This window comes from Coregonus clupeaformis, unplaced genomic scaffold, assembly GCF_020615455.1.
Source record: "Coregonus clupeaformis isolate EN_2021a unplaced genomic scaffold, ASM2061545v1 scaf0010, whole genome shotgun sequence".
Classification (NCBI taxonomy): Eukaryota; Metazoa; Chordata; class Actinopteri; order Salmoniformes; family Salmonidae; genus Coregonus; species Coregonus clupeaformis.
Window position 1 is genome coordinate 999,698 of NW_025533465.1, and position 23,331 is coordinate 1,023,028.

At 45.4% G+C, this 23,331-nt stretch overlaps 2 protein-coding genes across 2 annotated transcripts; one reads left to right on the forward strand and one right to left on the reverse strand.

Moving 5' to 3' along the window:
• Nucleotides 1-6,191: 6,191 nt before the first annotated feature.
• Nucleotides 6,192-15,017, forward strand: LOC121551020 (CCN family member 1-like). The gene is made up of 5 exons (XM_041863540.2): nt 6,192-7,137; nt 8,258-8,471; nt 9,161-9,577; nt 9,955-10,133; nt 12,510-15,017. The coding sequence occupies exons 1-5, from the start codon at nt 7,087-7,089 to the stop codon at nt 12,813-12,815; spliced, it is 1,167 nt and encodes a 388-aa protein (XP_041719474.2). The 5' UTR covers nt 6,192-7,086; the 3' UTR covers nt 12,816-15,017.
• Nucleotides 15,018-15,715: 698 nt separating this feature from the next.
• Nucleotides 15,716-21,685, reverse strand: LOC121551019 (ATP-dependent RNA helicase DDX39A). The gene is made up of 10 exons (XM_041863538.1): nt 21,581-21,685; nt 20,419-20,631; nt 20,017-20,144; nt 19,633-19,909; nt 19,259-19,377; nt 18,982-19,113; nt 18,774-18,883; nt 18,444-18,588; nt 18,117-18,264; nt 15,716-15,952 (listed from the first exon to the last, which is right to left on the reverse strand). Exons 2-10 carry the CDS (start codon nt 20,624-20,626, stop codon nt 15,936-15,938), a joined length of 1,284 nt encoding a protein of 427 aa, XP_041719472.1. The 5' UTR covers nt 20,627-20,631; nt 21,581-21,685; the 3' UTR covers nt 15,716-15,935.
• Between the last annotated feature and the right edge of the window lie 1,646 nt (nt 21,686-23,331).

Genomic DNA, 23,331 nt, shown 5'->3' on the forward strand with positions numbered 1-23,331 from the left:
TACACTGGCTTCCTGTTAAGGCAAGGGCTGATTTCAAGGTTTTACTGTTAACCTATAAAGCGTTACATGGGCTTGCTCCTACCTATCTTTCCGAGTTGGTCCTGCCGTACATACCAATACGTACGCTACGGTCACAAGACGCAGGCCTCCTAATTGTCCCTAGAATTTCTAAGCAAACAGCGGGAGGCAGGGCTTTCTCCTATAGATCTCCATTTTTATGGAACAGTCTGCCTACCCATGTGAGAGACGCAGACTCGGTCTCAACCTTTAAGTCTTTACTGAAGACTTATCTCTTCAGTAGGTCATATGATTGAGTGTAGTCTGGCCCAGGAGTGTGAAGGTGAACGGAAAGGCTCTGGAGCAACGAACAGCCCTTGCTGTCTCTGCCGGGCCGGTTCCCCTCTCCACTGGGGTTCTCTGCCTCTAACCCTGTTGCAGGGGCTGAGTCACTGGCTTGCTGGTGCTCTTTCATGCCGTCCCTGGGAGGGGTGCGTCACTTGAGTGGGTTGAGTTACTGACGTGATCTTCCTGTCTGGGTTGGCGCCCCCCCTTGGTTTGTGCTGTGGTGGAGACCTCTGTGGGCTATACTCGGCCTTGTCTCAGGATTGTAAGTTGGTGGTTGAGGATATCCCTCTAGTGGTGCGGGGGCTGTGCTTTGGCAGAGTGGGTGGGGTTATATCCTTCCTGTTTGGCCCTGTCCGGGGTTTCTTCGGATGGGGCCACAGTGTCTCCCGGACCGCTCCTGTCTCAGCCTCCAGTATTTATGCTGCAGTAGTTTATGTGTCGGGGGGCTGGGGTTAGTTGGTTATACCTGGAGTACTTCTCCTGTCTTATCCAGTGTCCTGTGTGAATTTAAGTATGCTCTCTCTAATTCTCTCGTTCTCTCTTTCTCTCTGAGAACCTGAGCCCTAGGACCATACGTCAGGACTACCGGGCATGATGACACCTTGCTGTCCCCAGTCCGCCTGGCCTTGCTGCTATTCCAGTTTCAACTGTTCTGCCTGCGGTTACGAAACCCCTACCTGTCCCAGACCTGCTGTTTTCAACTCTTAATGATCGGCTATGAAAAGCCAACTGAGAGACCTGAGCACCTAGGACCATACGTCGGGACTACCGGCCGTGGTGACTCCTTGCTGTCCCCAGTCCGCCTGGCCTTGCTGCTATTCCAGTTTCAACTGTTCTGCCTGCGGTTATGGAACCCCTACCTGTCCCAGACCTGCTGTTTTCAACTCTTAATGATCGGCTATGAAAAGCCAACTGAGATTTATTCCTGATTATTATTTGACCATGCTTGTCACTTATGAACATTTTTGAACATCTTGGCATGGTTCTGTTATAATCTCCACCCGGCACAGCCAGAAGAGGACTGGCCACCCCTCATAGCCTGGTTCCTCTCTAGGTTTCTTCCTAGGTTTTGGCCTTTCTAGGGAGTTTTTCCTAGCCACCGTGCTTCTACACCTGCATTACTAGCTGTTTGGGGTTTTAGGCTGGGTTTCTGTACAGCACTTCGAGATATTAGCTGATGTAAGAAGGGCTATATAAAATAAAATTTATTGATTGATTGATTGATGTTTATGACCTATCCGGACATTGGTGAAGTGACTTCAGGATTTTTTAAAACTAAGTACATTTAGGAAAAGTCTAACAAGAGGTCTTCACAGAGCATATCAACCAGAGGTGGTCATCTTACCAAGTGAAATGTTTTACCCCATCCAATACCATTAAACACAGACTCCCATCTACCTCCACCTGTAACAAGGGAGAATGTGCCAGCCTTCCCGACACTGGCAGTTTGAACGGGGGGACAGATCTGATGACTGCTGGAGGCACCTCTAAGAGGGGGAGGAGGAGAGAGGAGCAGATGTAATGTTCAAGAGGACGGGTGAAGAGATGACACCCTCGGTCACCCTCCACCCCCCACCTTTGTTCCGCAGCATCGGATCGTCGGGGCTGTCGGCCAGCCTGCCACCCCACCGACGTCTCCGCTCCATATTCCACAGGTCCAGAGCGGTGCTGCCTGCAAATACACACGCCGGTGAGGTTTCAGGAACACACACCCTCCAAGATTTACTGTCAGGCACCCACATCAACGCGCTCCCACATCCACTGACTCACAATGACATAGTGTCAGAGAAGGACGTTCACATAAACACAGTCTCAGAGACACAAACACAGCCCAAGAGACATGGGCTCACTGTATTAGAACCACCAACAGGACCTCTCAAAGATACACTCTCATTCATAATCAGTGCTGAAAGCAGACAGCAGGGCGGACAGCCTTTTTCTCAGATTTCCCCACCCCTAAGGACCGATACCAAAGGCATGGCAAGATGGGACAGAGCAGAGTCTCCTCTTAAAATGCGAGAGGATCTTGGGACTGGAGAGGGAGGAGTGAAAGAGAAGCAGAAGGTGAAGAGGAGGAAGAGGAGAAGGAGGAGGGTGGACTGTAAAGGAGAGGACCATGCCAATGACAGATATGTGGCCCTGTCCTTCACCCCAGAGACAGAGGGAGATGGTGGACTGTGCCAGTGGTTACAGAGTCTGGGGATTACAGATAGAGAGAAGGAGGCCATTTCCCCCAACAGAAGTAAACAGCAGCAGAGTGGGTTCAGAGAGAGGATGGCTGGACGCAGAGAGGGGTATTCACATCCAGCAGCCAACCACAGGAGAGACAGACGCCCCCACTTCCTCCCGCCTATCTGTCAGTCTGGCTCCCTCCTACATGTACCCCTGCTGCTTCCCGAAAACTCCCCGCCACCCTCGCCATGCACCTCCCCACATGCCCCCTTCCACCCCTTGCTTGTACCCCTCCTCCACCCTCTGTCCTTCAGGAGGAAGTGATATTGTCCAGCAAAGGAAAGGGGTCTCTCAACTCGAGGCCATTTGTGTTTATGCTATATGCGGTTTTCTGTCTTGTTACTTCGGCATATTCTGACTGACACCTAGCTTATGTAAGCTTATATAATGTATTTGTATATAGCGCTTTACGCATACACATCCTTAACAAGGCTTATCCAGGTATAATGTATGTTGCTCTAGCCTATTATACTGTATATCCTTTACAAATAATCACAGGAATAGTTTCTAAGGATATGCTGTCCTGTCACATTTCAATTGCATTAAATTCAGCATTTATAGTTTGAAAGATCCAGGTCAACAAGTGAACCAACCTCAGCGTTTCGGTAATAGTGCGTGTGCCCTGCCCTCTCCGTCTATAGACCGTTTCCAGATATCCCCCGCAGAGGGCCTCCTCCCCTGATCAGAGAGGAGGCCCATGTTGTTTTTGAGGTGTCGGTTGGGGCCTGAACAGTGCTGTGCTCTGTGTGCAGCCTGTGGTTGTAGCTGCGTGTCAGGGCCAGAACACCGGCGTCTCAGTCCTCCTCACTGCTCGCCTCACACAGCCTGCCGTTTATGTGTTTACTCTCAAACGCAGCCCAAAATGTTTGTGAGTCAGGCTCTTTTTTTTAAAAGTCCACTCGCCCCTCTCCCATTAGCTGCCAAACAAACATTGCACCGGAAATTGCAGGGATATCTGGGATTTCTGAGGGGTCCCAGCGGACAGGGGGCGAGGTCGAGAACAAGGGTGCTTTTTGTGACATCTTGGAGGTGAGGGAGGGAGGGGGGGGGGGAGCGATGCTGGGTGGCAGGGGGGTGGGGAGAGTCAGTAAGCTTCCTCATGACTGATCAACAGGCACAGGTGACCCAGTTTTCTATGCCCTTTGACCTTGTTACGTTCCTTGAGCCCACAGTGCGAGCCACCCCTGACCTTGCTCGTCACCAAGCTGACCCAAGCGCTAGGCTAATGGTAACCATTGACGTAGCTGTTATAAGGCCCCGTGTCACATGTAGCAGCAACCTCTTTTTTGGATTGCTAACTGGTCCATCTTGTTTCCTCTCATTCCTTCTCCCTCCTTACCCATTCACTCCACAGGACAGACAGGACAGTGGGGCCAGTACAACAATTGATGAGGCTGAGATTTTATGTCAGCCCCAGACAAAGGAATAATGAATGAGAAAGTGTATGCTTTTTGTTCACATGGTGCTATCTTTTGTTTTGCCTCGTCCTCGCCAAACCCCAATGTCCTTACTCATAATGGCCTGGTGACACATATAGTAAATGGCACAGTAAAATTCCTGTTGTTAGGTTAAATTGTTCCCAACAGGGCAAGTACAGTAATTGGCCTTGTACTTATTTAAATTAAAGTGAAACAGAAACCAAAGTCCTATTTTTTTCAGTCTCTTCATTTGCACTGTTTCTGCTCTGTCATATGTGCTGTATACAGACTCAGAGCCTTTCTCTCTGTCAAGATGCAAGCTCTCTAATTTAGATCTCTGCTCTTTATTTTCCCTCAATACATCTTCAATTATCGTTAATTAGGAGATTGTTTGATTTCAAATGCATATCTATTTGAAAAGAGCTTTGTTTGATTTAAATGAATGACTACTTGGTCTATGTTTAGTGTGCGGAATGAAAGTGTACACAGACTGTTGATATATAGGAAAGCATATTTACACGTACAGTATAATGTTAATGTGTGTATGTGTTTGAGAGTGAGTGTGACTATGTGCATGCTGTAGTAAAGTGTACCTGCATAAGGATGTAAATGCATGGAGGGAGCTAAACCTGATAGTGTGTAGCAGTAGAGGTGTGCACATGTGTGTTAGTGCATGAGGGACATATGTTTGTGTTCCTGCCCTCCGTTTCCTCTGTGCTGCTCTACTCTTGTACCAATCTGTGTGGAAGTCAACAGAAGAGTTCCTGTTCTAGGTTTTAAAATAACTGTGGGACTTAAATTCCTCTCTCTCTCTTTCCTATTTTCTCCCTCCCACTCCCATAACCTCTCTCTCTTCACTTGTTTTGGAACAGGCTGTGTTCTTTCTCTCGCTCCCAGTCACCCTACCCATGTGCCAGCATTGAGACACACACCCAATGCTGATACGATTTCAGCAATCACAGGCCATATCCATACAGTTTTAGTGCAAATAAATGTGTTAGTGTAACAGAATGCACCTCAAAGGTGTGGCTTACAGGTGTGGCAAGCAAGAGCTCCCTCCTGACTTTAACAAACACTCCACACCTGTCCCCCCTCTCTTCTAATCCTCCCCCTTCGCCTTGCATGTGTAAACCAGTGGAGGCTGCTGAGGGGAGGACGGCTCATAATAATGGCTGGAATGGAGCGAATGGAATGGCATCAAACCATGTGTTTGATGTATTTGATACCATTCCACCAATTCCGCTCCAACAATTACCACAAGCCGGTCCTCCCCAGTTAAGGTACAAGTTGAGGTTTGCTGTCAACGTAGAATGCAAAGGTCAACAGAAAGGTCATTGCTTACTTGCAATGCCAATATCCATGCGTGAATATCCATCTCATTAGAGAGAGAGAGAGGTATGTGTGTGTGTGAATTTTGAGTAAGTGTGTCTGTTTGTGTGTGCATGTGTGTGTCTGTTGGTGTTATATATTGGAAAGTGTATGTGTGCGTTGGGTGGGACCAGTACAGACTACAGTGGAAAGGACACATCCTTTGATGAGTCATGGTAGCCTAAGCTTTGAGGAAATATGAAAACAACAACACGTCTGTGAGTGTGTCCATCTATTACTTACCCCTCCATTTTCTCTCGCTGGTGGGGATCTTCTTACCTTGACCAATTGCATCACCTCATTACACAGTCAGGGAGAGACAGAGATGGATTGAGTGGGAAGAGGATAAAGGAGTGTGTGTGTACAGTCTACGTGTCTTACTCACTAAAACAGTGTGTAATGCGGCACACTGTGGTCACAGTTCGTGTCAGTGTATGTTTGCATGATATGCTGTACAGTTTAACAGTGTGTCAGTGGATTGTGGTATGTTTGTCTGCCTCTAGCACAGTATCAGTGTGTAACAGGGCACACTATGTGGTCAGAGTGTGTACCAGCTCATGTAAACCGATAGCTTCCTGTGTTCGTGTCAATGGCAGCGAGCCCTGGATTAGCCCGACTGTTCTCACCTCCGTTCCACTCTGCTTTGGTCTGCACTCACCACCACTGGACCTTTAACAAACTCCCTCCTTCAATACATGTCTGTGAGAGAGAGCGAGCGACGAATAATAATAATATAATAATAATATGCCATTTAGCAGACGCTTTTATCCAAAGCGACTTACAGTCATGCGTGCATACATTTTTTTTGTGTATGGGTGGTCCCGGGGATCGAACCCACTACCTTGGCGTTACAAGTGCCGTGCTCTACCAGCTGAGGGGCACCATGGGAACCTATGAGGAAAGTAAAATGGATGTTGACAACAGACAGGAAATGGGAGGAGGAGAGAGTGATGGATTGAAAGGGGAGTTATCGCTATCATTTCCACCATAACCTTTGTAGACTTGAGCAATATTTTGGTGTATCAGTGCTAATTCCGTTGAAACGTCTACACGCCCATCTATATGTATACTTTATCTGTCTCGCTCTCCTCGTTAAGTATTTTTATAAAGAAGGGGACGAAATTCCTAGCTGTTTTCTATGGCTGTTCCAGTATTAATGTAGCACACACTAGCCAGCTGAGCATATTTATCTTGCCTTTCACAAAGCAGCATCTGGACAGAGGTATGCATGTGAAAACAACTTAAAAGCATCAATAATATTATTTTAATTCAAACATAAATAAAGAAACACCAAAAGCCAGGTCCTCTTTGGAATGTAGTAATTCTGAATTTTTATGAATGAACGCATTCATCGTTGGCCACGCCTCAAACCCCAGCTATCCGTTTTGGCGATCCAAGGCCCGCCTTTCTCCTCCCCCTTTGTAATACCCTGGCCTCATGCCCGCCTCTTAATTGGCTAGACCGACTGTGGTAGGCGGAGCTGCAACAAAAAGCACAGGGGCAATATATAACCGAGCTGCAAAAATGAATAGATTTAAATGTGCAGGTGTTGATGTTCTATGAAGAACACTATACATTAACTTTGGAATTATTGCGCCTTGTTGGACAGTTCCCTTTATGGGGTTTTGTTCGTGGACTAAAACAACAATGATCATCTTGTGACAGAAGTTATATTTCAAATTTTCTTTATTTTTATTTTTTCTTTCAATTGTCATTTGACAACATGAGGACGTTAATATTGCTTGTTCTGTTTCAAATGGCGACTATTGCCTTGGTAAGTGTATGCAATGTTTTTGTACTATCTTGGCTTCAGTGTCTTCTATACACTACGATAGAGACAGAAAGGAACAGTGTAGTTATCTGACTCCAATGCATGACATTGATTACATTGGAAATAGAAGTTCACGTGTCGGGTCTGTCTCCTGTCAGCACAGTGGCGGGTAGTCAACAGACTGCACCACCGACAAGCGTACTAGTCCTCTGTCTGCACCGTTAAAAATAAATAACTTTGGGTCTCTGAATATTGCGTTAATGTGAAGGCAGTGTGAATTTGAAGTTACAGTAGAGTAAATGCAGTCGTTTTACCTTTACAGTGTACATTTATGGCCAGATGGGGCCACCCCACTACTAGAATCTGTTTCCAGAAAAGAAAAGTAGGGTACTGTACTCTGTAATGAAGGTGATGTTGACCACAGTGTCTTCTATACACTACGATAGAGACAGAAAGGAACAGTGTAGTTATCTGACTCCAATGCATGACATTGATTACATGACAGATAACGTTAACCTGGCTCAAGTGCTCATATTTTACCTGGGTTCCTGAATACCATTGGAATATTGGACCACTGCTGCCCTTTAAACCCCAGTGGCACACAAGGTCCCAGTTAGGGTTCCCAAACAGAGATGAAAAGTGACACATTCAGGTCTGGAAATATATACAGCCCGCTGTGCGGAAACAATTTAGCCCCCACCACCCAATCACCCTGAACCCAGGATGGCATGGCAGGAGAGGGATCCTTTGGATGATCTTATCCAACTGTCGACAGGCAGACCCAAAACCTTTTTAGCAGGGTTATGGGGGGCTGTAGTGTTGGGACTCGGGGAGGGGGTCACATTGAATTTCTCTTTCATCCCTGCTCGTCTCTGCCAAGAGGAAGGTAAAAGCGACAGAGGGTAGGAAAATGTCCCACGGGGTAGGTGATGCTGGGTATTTAGTGAATATTTAAACCAAACACACTTTGAAGATCTTCTGTGCTCTGTGTAGCCTGACTCCACTTGAAACAAACAGTTTATTAATGTTTAGGCTATGAACGGCCCTCATTGAAATCCTTTTTTCAACCCTCTGTATTGCGCCATTCCCTCTAACCCGTCTGTCTCCATGCTGCCCCCTGTAGGTGAGTGCTGGCTGCCCTGTGGTGTGTGAGTGCCCGGCTGGCCCCCCCTCCTGTCCCCCGGGGGTCAGCTCTGTACCTGACGGCTGTGGCTGCTGTAAGGTGTGTGCTGCCCAGCTCAACCAGGACTGCCACGACTCACGCCCCTGTGACCACCACAAGGGGCTGGAGTGTAACTATGGCAACGACGTGGGCCACACTCATGGCATCTGCAGGGGTATGTACACAATACAAGCGGGGTTATCAGGGTTCATGAGGGTTGGGTTTAGTCTGGGGTTGTATGGATTCAATGAAAAGTGAATGTTGGTTGTCTTTGATATGGATCTGGGGTTTGAAACTGGTGCCATGTTTAAAAGAGAGAGCACCTTCATGAGCCACACTACTGAGAGCAAGGGGCAGGATTAATTTATCTAGCTCCGTGTGTTGCCGCACGCGCGCACACAGAGGTATTTTTTATTGGGGGGGGGGGGGTTCTATATAAAGGGGGGTATTTGGGGGTGTTGTATGGGAGTCCCGCAGAGGGACTGAAGCGGAACAACATTGTAAACAAGTCAAAATTCCTCCCTGGACTAAGAATAGAGGCTCCTTCATAAAACTGTGAATAGAGTGTCTCGCTCCCCTCTCACTCTCTTTCTCTCTCTACCCCCTCTTCTGTCATTTCACTTCCTACTTCTCATACACAATTAGTTCTGGGCCTTTCTTGTTGATGTTCCCATTCTCTCTCTCTATTCCTTTGTCTCTGTTGTTGTCCCTCTCCTCCACTTTCTTCATTACCTCACTCAACCTGAACTCATTGTGTTTTAAGCAATATAACCAAAGGCATGGCCATTGGCTAGTGATACCTCAGAGCCCTCTACATACAGACATCATTAAGTCTATCCTTTTTTTATCTGTCTCCCCTAACAGCGCAGCTCGAGGGTCGCTCCTGCGAATACAATGGCCGGATCTACCAGAATGGGGAGAATTTCCGGGCTGGCTGCAAGCACCACTGTACGTGTATCGACGGGGCAGTGGGCTGCGTGCCCCTGTGCCCCAGCCACGTGCCCCTGGCATCGCCCTCCTGCCCTGCACCGCGCCTGGTCAAGGTGCCTGGGCAGTGCTGCCTCAGTATCGACTGCCACAAGGGCTCATCCGTTGTACCCCCAGTACACCGGCGCCCACTGCCTCCAGCTTCTCCCCCTTTCCCCTTCATGCCCTACCCTGCCTACCCCTACAAACCATACCCCAAGCCATACCACTACAAACCCAAGGATACCATGGGAAACGAGCTGGTGGAGGTAGAGAAGAAATGGGACAAGCCGCGCGGGAACAAGCACCTGGCGGGTAAGAGAGGGCGCCGTGATGTTGCCTCAGAGCGCCGTCTGTTTCCTCCCCACAGTAAAATGCCATGTTTGTGTTTTAGCCTTTTAGCCCCCGACTCAAACAGACCCACCCCTAGCCTTTCCCCTGCATCTGTGTGTGTGTCAGTGTTTGAGTGCGCCATGTTTTCCACTGACTACTTGCGCACCAGAGGCACACACACACACCACTCTCACACAGCAAATACCTCTGTCGTCCAGCTTTTCCTTCTCTGTAATCACCCTCTCTATGCGTCAGTGTTGCCTGTTCTGTGAATGAGGCCAGTGTGCATACATCTCTCTCTGCCTCTCCCTGGTCCTCTCTCCCCCACTCTATCCTTCTCTTCCTCTCCTTCTGTCCAGCGTGGAGGCAGTTTGGAGGGCAGTGTGTGGTCCAGACCACAAGTTGGTCCCAGTGCTCACGCAGCTGTGGGATGGCCGTGTCCTCTCGTGTCACCAATGACAACGCCCAGTGTAAGCTAGTGAAGGAGACGCGTCTGTGCAACATCCGGCCCTGCAGCTCCATGTCCATCCCTGTCAAGGTAAAGTGTGTGTGTGAAGGGTCTAGAAACCGTAAAGAGCAAATGAAGGTAATAAACAACTTCTCTTGTAGTAATCGGCCTATATGAGTCAGAAACATGTACTCTAGGGTCAAAATTGACTACAAAGTCTAAATAGGATCATTTGGGTCATAAAGTCAGTCTCCTCCCAAATGGAGATTTACGAGATAATTAGGAAAAAATGGTATGTCAAGGAATGAAGGGTACCGTAACATCTTTTTTGGGTTGAGTTTATTTCAAGCCTGCCCACATGCACACAGCACCCAAGTAATCATCAATTCGGAACCCAGCTGCACGCATCCCCGATCGTAATGCCCATGGTAAATTTAGTTTAACATTCAATATCACTATGGGGCTAGCTAAGGACCATCAATAAATCACACAATGTACATGGGACAATATAAAAAAATGTCAACCGCTCCAAATTTGACTTCATTATAAGCTGTAGAAATTCATATACAAATATTGAAAGCATTTAATGAGACAACTGACAGATATGTAACATGAAAATATTGTCCCATTTACATTGTGTAATTTATTGACTGTCCCTAACTAGCTACACAGATAGGCTATCCAAAGTCAAACCAACTTTGCCACGGTCGCACACTGGCCGGCTAAAGCTAATCGGCAAAAGAAGTTGGCTAGCTTGCTAGCTAGTCTAGGCTACTTTCAGACAAGACCTGGTTAGACTGTTTCACCTTATCTAGAACAGGGGTTCCCAACCTATGGGTCACGGCCCCCAAAAGGGGGCGCCAACGTTTCGTGGAGGGGCGTGGGACATTCCTTGATTTGAGATGACGCATACATCTGCGATGCTTTAGGCTAGAAACAAGTAGTAAAATGCCAGAGGAACACTCAAATGATACACATGGAAATATATTTGGTTTGGCTCTATGACATTCAGAAGCGGAGCTACGACCTTCTAAAGTCGAGGAGTCAAAGAAATTGGACTTTGCTTGAAAAGTAATCTTATACAATGTGTGACTGTCGCTATCAATTGATCTATTCACTTTGTGTAAAAGAGAATATGTATAATTAAATTGAGAGTTCATATAAATATCATAAAACCCATTTGGTAGCGGAATAACATTTGGGGAAATGGGGTCTAGAACTTATTTTCCTTATCTATTATTATCATCAAAAGATGTCAAGAGTCTTGTTAAACTACGTAGAATTACAGGAAATGAGCTTCAAATAACAGCATTTCCCTAAATCTCTCACATTAAACCAAATCAAGCTTGTTGTGTATTTAATATAGGCTATATCATTAAACAAGGGGGGGCCTGACTTTTTTTTTTTACGTGAAAAAAAGGTTGGGAACCCTTCATCTAGAAGAGTGAGTGACTGTGTACTGTTTTGGCAGAGTGAAAGTACAAATGCTTCCCATATTCTTACACACACACAAAGAGGCACCCACATCAAAGCATGCCTCCATTACCAAAATCTTGTTCTCAGTCGCATTTCCTAATGAGGAGAATTGAAACCGAGGCTAATTCAGGAAGTTCAGCCCGCCTTTAAGGAAGGGATGGCAGTGGTCACCATTTTGGTGTGGCAACCATTTTATAGTCCCCCTGCCTTCATACATTGTAGATACATGTATTTAGGTCTATGCCTGCATCCCAGTCTAAACCTTAAGAGACTGTGTGGACAGGGGTGCGCCCACGAGAGGTCACATCGATATTAACATCATGGTATTAAGTGCCCCTCCCTCTGGCAAGCTCACCCAGTGTGGATCTGAGCCCACTCTATTCACATTACTGTTGCTGAGGAACAAGTTCAACTGAACTGTGAATGGAAAAGGCATCATTAGAAGACCTAAAGACCAACAGTACAAGGCCAAATAGTTGTGTCAGGTGACAGTGGAAAGTAGAGACTGTAGTAGTTCTGTGGGAGCTAACATGTAGCCACATCCACCATGCTACCAACCTCTCCCACTCTGCCCAAGTCTCCGTGAGGTGTTAATAGGCCCTTGTGTGTATGACGCAAAGCACTCTCTATTCTCCCACTCCCTCACTTTCTTTCCTTTCATGTAACACCCTTGAAAACGCTCTCCCCCTCTACATCTCACCAGAGCAGTGATTCACTGATGAGTCTGGTTGTCAGGCACCTGTCTTAGTATGTTCTTCCTGTCTTTTGAGAGTTGTTGGGGCGTTAATGTGACACTATGCCACCTCATAACTGTTGGTGTTGGATGCCCACCCACCCATACCATAACTGTGCCCCTCTCTAGCCCTAGTCTTGTTGTTTTGACCTTTCGTCAAAGTTTCTCTCCCTTTGCCAGCATAATAACTGCAGTTGTGGTTCACTGGGATTGTACAGTGACTAACCCACACTGTCTTTCTCTTCTACTCTCCACAGAAAGGGAGGAAGTGCTCCCGTACCCACAAGGCCCCAGAGCCCCTACGTCTGTCCTATGCTGGCTGCCGCAGCACGCGTCTCTACCGGCCCAACTACTGCGGCGTGTGTGTGGACGGCCGCTGCTGCTCGCCCCGCCGCACACGCACCGCCTCCGTGACCTTCGCCTGCCCTGATGGCGAGCGCTTCGACCGCTCCGTCATGTTCGTGCAGTCCTGCAAGTGCAGTGATAAGTGCAGTCATCTGAACGAGGCTGCCCTCCCGCCCCAGCAGTGGCTCTACGGAGACACACACAAGTTCACCGACTAGCGTCCCCCTCAAATCCCCCACTCGCTCCCCATCACTTTACCCCCCAACCAAGTCCCTGATAGAGTAGCAGTCCTAAGTGTATCTTTGAGTAGACGCTAGCCAGATGCACAAATCCCCCACCACCCTCCTGGAGCATGTTTTGGGAGACCTGGGTGAAGGAAACTGATACGTTGATCTGCACTCTGGACAGAGATGAGTGACTAGTGCCGGCCTTAGAGTAGACACCTGGTCCATTGTGGTTCACCAACCGGAATCACCAAAGTGTGTAAATAGACAAACATGGATTTGACCGGACACCATTTTGTCACTCACCATGCACTCCTGTACTCTGGGACTGAACCTGCACTGTGGGGACGATAGAGAAAGGTGGGACTCACCCAATGCAGACTCCAACCCAACTGATGCACACACCCAGTAGACTTGTGGACGTGGGATGGTAAGGTGTTACATTTCATGGTGACTGCCAGCATAGAGTAGGCCTGTCAATGGCAAGCAGGTTTGGTTTGAGAGGAAGGAGAATCAGACTCGCAAAAAAACTGAATGACTTCTCCAGTAGATTTCCAATACCTGCTATTTGCGTAACCAAATGAAAACACTAAAAGACAACGTTTTGGTGGGACAAAATATGGAGCCTCCACAGAATGCTCTGGAAGGGACATTTGTATTTGTAATGATATTTATTCCAAGGTATTTATTGTTGTGACAGAGACGATGACACAGTGGTTGCCAATGAGAGAAGCGATGCTGCTATGTTTGGAGAGGGAGGGCCCTGAGAGAGACAAAACAGCTGAGAGCTGTCAGCAGAGAGGGAAGTTCCAGGAGGTCTGGGACCTGACCCCTGGTCACACAAGTGTTCACTGTAATCAAACAGCCACATTACCTGAGCAATAGTGGACGAAGACAACTCCCCAAGGAGAGATGTTATGGTTAGAGAGACTTTATGTGTGCGTGATAGGTCAAAGGTCATTTACACAGTTGGACCAGTCTCCATTTCTTACTCCTCTATGCCTCAGCCCTGAAACAGTGAGACATTTAACCTAGCGCCAGCGGAACAAGCCTCGGATTCTGGCATCGAGAAGTAATGTCGCTAATTCGAAGCAAATTACAATCCTGACTGAGGGGTAGAAAGAGCCTCAGCCACCCTCTGGTTTGTTATTTAAAAAATCTAGCAACTAATTCACAATACTCTTACTCATGTTGCTTTATGTTTATGTGGAGTCTAATTCTGCCCTCTGCCATTGAAGGTTGACATGTCGACTATTACATCATGCTCATTAGAGACTGAAGCGGACATGAGGACACTACAAAGGGGTCAGGGGTTAGTACCACAGGAGTTACAAATGGGCTCCTTTGCAAGGACATGCGTCAGTAGTCTGTTATAGCACCTCGAAGAGATAAGCATAACAGTTGTCTGAAGATGGAGGTTAAGATTCTGTATTGGTGAGACATGGACCTCTTTAGAATTACAAAAATGCCAAATTCTTCCCTATTAGGACAGGTTAATAATTCATGCACCTTAGCAGCTTTGTTCATTACTGAATCGGAGTGGTATATCTCAGACTAAAATACGTGTAATTCACATGCTTTTCCCTCTGACTCCATGAAAAGTATTAGAGGATTCAAGTACTGAAGCCCATATTACATTGTAGTCCATGAGATTTTTTAACCTGCCTTGTTTTATTTGTATTTGTTTAAGTGTTGATTTGTATTTTTCTATGATTAAACTTTGTACAACTTCTAGGTTGGGACAGGCTTTGATAGTTGCCTCACACAGCCTGTTAGGTGATTTACTTTGTAAAAAGAAAAAAAAGTGACGTTATCATCTGATTGGTTAGACACTGCCATCACTGTTGCCCATGTAGATTGTGGTTTGAGAAAAGTATTTGGTTTTATAACTGGACACTATAGAGCAGCTATGTACAGATGCATCCTTTTGTTTGTAGCGTTTCTGCTGTATACAGGCCAATCCATTTGAGTTATAACCAATTAACCAGTCCATGTATAGCTAGCACTGAGCAAGTCTGGGTTCTGTGATGTGAGCACAGCACACTGCCATTTGGAAATCTCTCTGCGCTTTATTGAACAAGTGATTGATGAAAACTTGTAAAAAGGCAAACATCTGGTTGTTTTGTCTTAACTTTGATTTACAGGCTAATTGAGTTCATGCTGCATTTGTAATAAAGTATGTTTCACTCAACCATACCACAAGCGATGCGTGTTAATGTTCAGACTGAGTGTCAGGGCTCTTAACAAAACTCCTGCACACCTTCGTCCAATGACTTCTGTAATGAAACCGGGTCATGGTTAAGGGCTATACTCCCTTTAGTCACAACCCTTTTTCACTAAAGATAGCAGGGAAAGTATGGTTCAAACACTACACCAAGCTGTGGCCAATTAGCATGAATGGATTGTTTTCTTTGATAGCAGATGCTTACAACCTTTTGATTCCTGTATAAATACTTTTTCCATTAGGCAATTACCCAATGGAAAGATGCCACAGATGCCCCGCTCACATTAGAGCCATGATCACTGGTGTCAGTCATGCATCAGCAGACACTATGGGGCTTTCTTATAAGCCGGGATAGTCCCTCCTTTTACGAGCCCTTACAGAGAATGAAGTTGTGCCTAGATTTCCCAGCTTTGACAGTGAGCCAACGTACAACCACCACATGGCCAGTTCAATCATTTTGCTTGGGACTAATTTCCAAAAAGCTCTTTATACACTTTCCTGAGGTTGCGTTTTAGATTTGGCCCAACGTTTTGTAAGCTTGCATGCAATCAAGAGAAATCTGAGGGGGGGGGGAATTTACGGTCCATTTAACTTTCTTTTTTAAAGTCATTTGAAGAATTGCATAATGTGCACGTCATTGTAAGTAATCAGTTAAAATGAGACCATAAACTGGAGTTTTATAAAAAGTTTTAATTTCATTGACCAAAAGCAAACCACAATAAGACAATAAAAAAAACTGGACAACCCCCAATGAGATACATTAAAATAAAAAACATTTGGTGAACATAGTCAAGGAACAGAGCTTTAAAATAAAACAGCAAGGAGGGTTTTTTCATCCAAACAAGGACACCGATTCAGGGGTAGGGGACATTTCTTCTGGGATGGAGGACTCATCTGGACTGCTCAACTAGAGAAAGAGAAAGAAAAAGTGGTGAGTGAGGAAGGAGAGAAGAGACTTCTGAAGACAATCTCCATAAACTACAGCTGGGCATTCCAGCTTGTCACTGCAGGGTTAAATATGTAAGTAGTCTCCACTCGCTAAGACCTACCCAGTTTAGGGCTGATCCCATTTAGTCGACTGGTCGATTGTTTGGTCATCCAATATTTTTTTGGTTGAGCAGTCATACGTACCAGTTTCTCTTTATGGCACGAGAAACCTTTGAGTCGTGGCTAAGATGCAGAACGCGCTCTCCCGCCAATTAATTGTTCCATAACGTCACTGTCAATTGTTTGCCCTTTGTTAGTGTCTATCAATTCACCAGTAGTACATTTACCATTGATTCCCATAATTTCTAATCTACAATGTTTGTTTAACGTAATTTCTGTTAATGCATTCAATATTATTGCAGTCTTACCGTTCGTCAGAGTGGACACATTTGCAGAGTGCACAACCAATGCTACACTTGAAACAACTTTAGATACATTTAATTCCATTTACTAGTTGTCAATTTAGTAATTGTCTTTTGTTTAAAGCGCTCCTGTCAATGTTGAGTAAGGACGCTCACCTGACTACGTATAGAAGTAGGCCTAGGCTACCTGGCCTACGCGCAAATGTAGGCCTATAAAATGTGCCCATTTGGGGATATGATAGTATTTCTGATTGGCTTAACTCACCACCACTAATGAGGTGTAGAGCTTCAAAGTAACCTTTTCATCACCTCAAACAGCAAGTAAACAAAGTCTGTTTACATACATTGAGATTGACAATAGTTCCTCAATGTATTTGAAAAATCTTTCCAGCACTCTCCCTTTTGATAACCATTGAGTGAAAGGGAAAAATGTAATGCTCGGATCCAGCGGAAACGTCATAAAATAGGCCGTCCCGATTACTTCTTATCCCTTGCGCAAATAGCCTACAGCCGTGTCTGTTTGGAGCTCACTGGTGCAGGAAACAGAAGCAAGAATATTTTATACAATGTTGCAAGTTTGCTAGCGTCGGGCTGGACCCAGTTGATAATGTTTTGAGTTTGTTGCAGACAGGCTATGCGTAGCCAATGTGATTTATAGGATATTTATTTTTAAATCATGATATTTTCTATCTGCAGGCTGCAATAGAAGTTACTATTAGATTTATATCATTTTCATATAATTTATTACCACGGTTCCACAAAAATGCACAAATGAAAGCCATAACTGGCACCCAAATCGGTAGAAATTGATTCAATTGGCATTCCACATGAAAAAAGGTTGCCGACCCCTGGTGTAGCCTATTATCGGCAACTTCAGGAGCATAACGGCAGAATCTGTGAAGGCCAGCAGGAGGATGATGATGTGGTGGTCGGGTACAGGTTCTTGATCTCTGGCTCCCGAGTAATTTGTTTATTTCATCAAATTGTGCACTTAAAGCACATGTCAAACTCATTCCTAGGCTACCTGGAGGTCAGAGTGTCTAAGGGCTTTCACTCCTCCCTTGGACTTGATTGATGAGTTAACGTCACTGTTTAGTAAGGAACTCTCCTCACCTGGTTGTGTAGGTCTTAATTGAAAGGAGAAACCAAAACCCAGCAGACACTAGGCCCTCCAGGGAATGAGTTTGACACCCCTGGCTTAAAGCATCAGACAAGCGCAGTGCATAGTTGATTTTATTAAAACACATGGTGTATCTATGGAAAAATACACTTTAAAAAAAGAATATGTTGACCAACTGATTGGTCGAAAGAACAGATGACTTTCAGGCAGCAAATATTTGTGTGGAGGACAGCCCTACATGGCAATCCAATGGTCTCTTGTCACCACCATTACTCAGTGAGTTATTATACCAGGCAATTATCTTGGGGGTTACCATGAGCTGACAATATCCTCCTGGCCTTTCAGGCCCAACATTAGAGTACTAATGATTAACAGAGGTGGCATGCCCCAGGCACAACACAGGGCACATTGAGGTTTATTATGATAGCCCCTCTTCACTACATTCCACATAATTCCCTTTTCAATTGAATTAAACAAGTATCAGCAGACAGTGACAGAAAGACTTAAATATGACTCAACTTGTAAGAATAAAAAGTGATGTCAGTTTGAATAGAGAAAGACTCCATGGGAGGCTGCATGTAGAAGGATCGAGAGAGCCTTACTGTAAGTGGAGATGTCGATCTCTTCTGGCAGCTCGGCCACATTGACCTCGAAGCGGTCCTGCACGTCATTCAAAGTCTTGGCGTCTGTCTCGTCTGACACAAAGGTCACGGCCAGACCCTTGGTTCCAAACCGGCCAGCACGGGCCACCTGAGGGGCAAGAGGGTCAGATGGGAGTGACAACTCAGAGCCTATATCTGAGATCTACAGAGGTCAATGACAAGTTGATGAAATAATCATAGATACTTCAATCACTGAAATGGGTATTTGGAAATACCATTTACAACCAGAAGACAGGTGTTTGAGGCTCCTTCAGTTATGTGACTCACCCTGTGTAAGTAGGTGTCTGAGTCCTCAGGCATGTCGTAATTGAAGACAATATTGACCCGCTCGATATCCATCCCTCGGCCAAACAGGTTGGTGGCCACCAGGATCCGCCTTTGGAAGTCCTTGAACTGCTGGTAGCGGGACAGCCTGGGGATAGCGAGCCAGAGAGGATTAACACAGCTGCTATAGGTATTACTGGACGTAGAGGCTGCCCTTTGAAGGCAACAATGTGTTGAGTTAATTTAAGAGGCTTTCAGCTCCATAAAGTCAGCATTTGGGGCTCCATTTAATTGGAGATGTGTGAGAGAAAGGTGTGCGTGTGAGCGACAGACCTCTCCTCCTGAGCCATGCCCCTGTGGATGGCAATGGCAGGGAAGTTCTGCTCCACCAGTAGCTGAGATAGCGCCACACAGCGCTGCACTGACTTGACAAAGATCACCACCTAGAGGCACACAGGAGACATTAAAACCTATAGCAAACAGCACAAATACTACTATTTTTTACAGGGATAAAAATGATACCATTAGTCTGTGGGTTTACCTGGTTGAACTCCAGCACATCAAGCAGGTCAAAGAGCTTGCGGTTCTTCTCGCTGTCCTTCAGCTTGCAGTAGTATTGCTGCAGACCATGCAGAGTCAGCTTGGTCTCATCATCTACAAACACCTCCATGGGCTACAAGAGACAGAGAACGTCACTTCAGAACCACAAAATCAACTTTTCTATGAAGTCAATGCAAAGATAGTTGTTTGTAAAACAGCATTTGGAGTCCATAACCTCATTAAGTGGCATTGCTACCCCCTGCTGGCCCTGTACTCACATCCTGCATGAACTTGCGGCAGACAGGTCGAATCTCCTTGCTGAGGGTGGCACTGAACATCATGCACTGCTTCTCATGGGGTGTGAGCCTGAAGATGTCCTGTACGTCACGCCTCATGTCTGAAACACGAGAGCAATGGGACCAGGGATAAAACGGCCCAGCCTCAAACTACCCCCCAGAACAGCCAAGTACCAGGACATCATTCTATTCAGTCTAGATGTGATAACAGATTTCCATGGGGGAAACCCTTGTTCAAACCTGTTACATTCAAGATAGTGATTGATATAATTCACAGTTCTGGGGGGGTAAATGACAAAAATAGGTTGGATGAAAAGCATCTCCAAATAGGAAGAGGGATAATAAGCAGGACTCACCCAACTGCTCCAGCATCTTGTCACACTCATCCAGGACGAAGTGCTTGACGTTCTTTAGGTTGAGGGTCTTGTTGCGGATGAGGGCCAGGATTCGGCCAGGGGTTCCCACCACGATGTGAGGGCAGTTCTTCTTCAGCACGTCCTCGTCCTTCTTGATGGACAGGCCTCCGAAGAACACGGCTGCCTTGACTGTGGGCATGTACTTGGAGAAGCGCTCGTACTCTTTGCTGATCTGGAAGGCCAGCTCTCGTGTGTGGCACATTACTAGAACTGACACCTGGAGGAAAGAGGAGGATTTGATGCTAATAGATCACTTGTGGGTTATGCATAACACATACTTGAAACTTGGCATTCCAGAGACATTTTCAGAGTGCATATACTGACCTGTCCATCCACGGGCTCGATCTGCTGTAGTGTGGCAAGAACGAACACTGCCGTCTTGCCCATACCAGACTTGGCCTGGCACAGGATGTCCATGCCCAGGATGGCCTGAGGAATGCATTCATGTTGAACTGGAAAACAATTAGACATTTGGTCAGTATGCCTGAATGCAATTTCACCAACTTTATCAGAACAAATAAAGAGGCATTATTTGCCATCACACCTTGGACAACACATGCATTGTAATTGACAAGTGGTCCATCAACACCCAATGACCATTTATACTTCTATGTCTTCCTAGACATGCACTCCATTGTATCCACAGACATGCCACTCATCTATTCATGACTTCCATTTATGCCACTCCCAGCACTCATCCACCAAACAGCCACCCATTGCACTCACCTTCAGATGGATGTTCAAAGCCACAGTCTACGATGGCACGGAGCAGCTCTGGTTTGAGCAGGAAGTCTCTGAAGCCAGAGCTGTGGATGGAGACATAGGAGCCCTTCACCTCCTTCTTGCCTGCTGGGGCAGCGGTCTCTGGGGCTCCCTGAGGCTCCTCATCCTCTTCATAGTCCAGCAGCTCATTGTCAACGTCATTCTCAGCCATTCTGTCTACAGAGATATGTTTAAAGAGGGGGGTGAGGGGGCAATAATGGCTGGTCATTCACAACGGTTGTCACCATTTGCTTTGATTAAAGACTCTCCGAGACAATATTTTTTGTAATACAAAATGTATTCACTTAGGAGATTTGATGGTTAACAGACTAACACCGCCACTAGCTAACTATTTACAATGGAAATAAGTAATCCGCTAATCTATGGTAATGTTAGTCTACATCAGAGCCCTCTATAAAAAAGGTACAACAAGTAGCATTCAGTAACACCAAGTAATCATAACATTTAAATAAATAATGACGATGACAGTGTCAAACTAGCTAAGCCATGACTATCCAGTTATGTAGTTAGTTACTAACCACGTTCGACAGCAAAATAAACTATTTATTACAAACAAAGCCAGGGGCCATGGTTACTTGCAATTTGTAATAAATGCCTAACAAGCTACAATAAAGGTTCCGTCAACGTCAACAATAGTCGGGGATTGGCTAGCTCGGTAGCTAACTAACGACTAAAGTCAGAGATATCTCTGGTAACGTTACATCCGTAATGCAAACAATGTCATGAATCGCCTCCGCCTTCTTTGACCGCACACAACTCAAGCCAACCTAGTTAGCTCAATTACTAGCAGTTCTGGTAGCTAACGTTAGCTAATAAAACTAACGATGTAGCGAGCTATGAAACAGACTATTGTCCAAATTACACAACCTGTTCATTCACACGTGGCTAATTCCAATGTTTTGCACGACTTGAACCGGTTTTGGTTAGCTAACGTTAGCCCTGGCTAGCAAACTAGCCTTCTCAGAACTAACGCTGCTTAAAATTAATTTGCCAATATCTTGCTCATCAGCAAACCATCAAAAGAAGTTCATAATTTCTAATAAAGCTACGAGAACCGGAATATTTCCAAAATGACACAAATAAGCAACATTATCTACAGTCTTACCTTACAGTGATATTACAATTCAACCTCCGAAAAATGCTACTCAAACCACATGGGGAGGAGGCCTCAGTTTATACGACTAGCCGGAACTTCCGCCTCCACTAAATACAGAAATATCATTGGTTGGTTTACGCGTCATTTTGACAAAACTACTCCTAACCTTATCACGATTGGCCAAGTCAAGCTGTCAATCATCAGTGACGTTAAGCGCTGCCACCCTTAGCGGCGTTGAAAGAAAGCGGATGTTTCTGGTTTTCAGGGATACTATGCCGCGTTCAAAACAACAGAGAACTGTGAACTCGGAAATCTCTGACTTCCGACTTCAGTGCGTTCAAGATAAATTGGAACTTGGGAAAAAACGACCTCCAACTGGGAAAAATCGTTTTGAACGGTCATCCAACTCGGAATTCCAAGTCCGAAACGTTGGCATCTTTCTAGAGCTCCGACTTTCCGACCTGAAGATCACTGACGTCATGATTTGACCTGTTTTTTCCGCGTTCCAAGTTGTCTTGAAAGCGCAATACAGTGGGCGCGTTCCAGCGTATCACTTTTGTCCAGACGTTGACCAACTTTGGTCACCACCTTTCAAAGTGTGTTTCATTATGGGTATAAAATTTTTCCAACTTGCCACATGACTGCAAGACCTTTAGAACAACCACATGCATGAACTTTCGACTGCAGTAGGCTGGACATTTCTGCAGTTGCTCCTCACCAACTTGAAGTCGGAACCAAAGCATTGTGGGAGACAACCTTCAGTTTTTTGTAAGGAAAAGGCACTACATGCTCATAAATGGTTGATGTCGCCACCTATCATTGGTTATTATGTTTACTGTTTTGGGTGGATGACTATTTAGAGCTGTGTTTCCATCAAGCTGACTTTTTGCGGATAAAAGGCTGTGCGTGATGACGTAGTGAACATAAAAATAACTTTGACCATGTACCGAATACAAAATACAAGTTAAATGGGTTTCCATCGCATTATCAACTCTACTGATAGCTATGTCACAAAAAACGGTTGTGTTATATATAACATAGCTTTTCTTGACTCCAAGTTTACTTCGATATGATGGTTATTATATCAATATTTGAGCATAAAGGCATTTCCACCACCATTTCTCACAATGGATTTTACTGACGCAAAAAGATCACACCATGTCGAATGAACAAATTGTCTGTCAGCATTTATAAAATTGTACCGGCATTTCATGTTTCCATCACCCCGGTCGTTACTTTTTTCATGCATGCATTCATCTGCATGAAATGGTTGGATGGAAATGTGGTTATTGTCGTGTTTCCTAGAAACAGCAGAAGTTGTCAGACAGCCGTGCGTACTGTATGCATCTCCCCCGACTTTACTGGTCAACTTCCGTCTACAGTGCTCTACTTTCAGCTTACCACTCAAACACGCTCAGTATTTTCAACCTAACTACAGTTTCCCCTGGTAAGCAGAAGTGGGAAGTTCTCGGTCTTTCTACACCTGCTATAGAGCCCCACAGTGGAGGTGTCATAATACCCATAAAACCTAAGGGTCAAACAGGGAAATGGTTCCAATAGTTTTTCCTCCATTCATTTTTCCTATAGGGGATTTTAGAAACACTTCAAATAAGGGCTGTGTTTCGTGTAGGCTTACCCTGGCGTGATTTTTTGATAACCATGTAAATCTCTCTCCGACAAGGTGACATTTATCAATATATTTGGCTCTATTTACTCTCAGATTCAAAAATGCTAATTAACATCAAAGTAGACATGCAAAA

Excerpts from the sequence above, each read along its gene's own strand:
- LOC121551020 (XM_041863540.2), top strand. The coding sequence starts at position 7,087 with ATGAGGACGTTAATATTGCTTGTTCTGTTTCAAATGGCGACTATTGCC. Across the intron at positions 7,138-8,257 it reads AAATGGCGACTATTGCCTTG|GTGAGTGCTGGCTGCCCTGT; the intron begins GTAAGTGTATGC and ends TGCCCCCTGTAG. Across the intron at positions 9,578-9,954 it reads CGGGAACAAGCACCTGGCGG|CGTGGAGGCAGTTTGGAGGG; the intron begins GTAAGAGAGGGC and ends CCTTCTGTCCAG.
- LOC121551019 (XM_041863538.1), bottom strand. The coding sequence starts at position 20,626 with ATGGCTGAGAATGACGTTGACAATGAGCTGCTGGACTATGAAGAGGAT. Across the intron at positions 19,378-19,632 it reads CAAGATGCTGGAGCAGTTGG|ACATGAGGCGTGACGTACAG; the intron begins GTGAGTCCTGCT and ends CTCGTGTTTCAG. Across the intron at positions 18,884-18,981 it reads ATGTGCTGGAGTTCAACCAG|GTGGTGATCTTTGTCAAGTC; the intron begins GTAAACCCACAG and ends GTGTGCCTCTAG.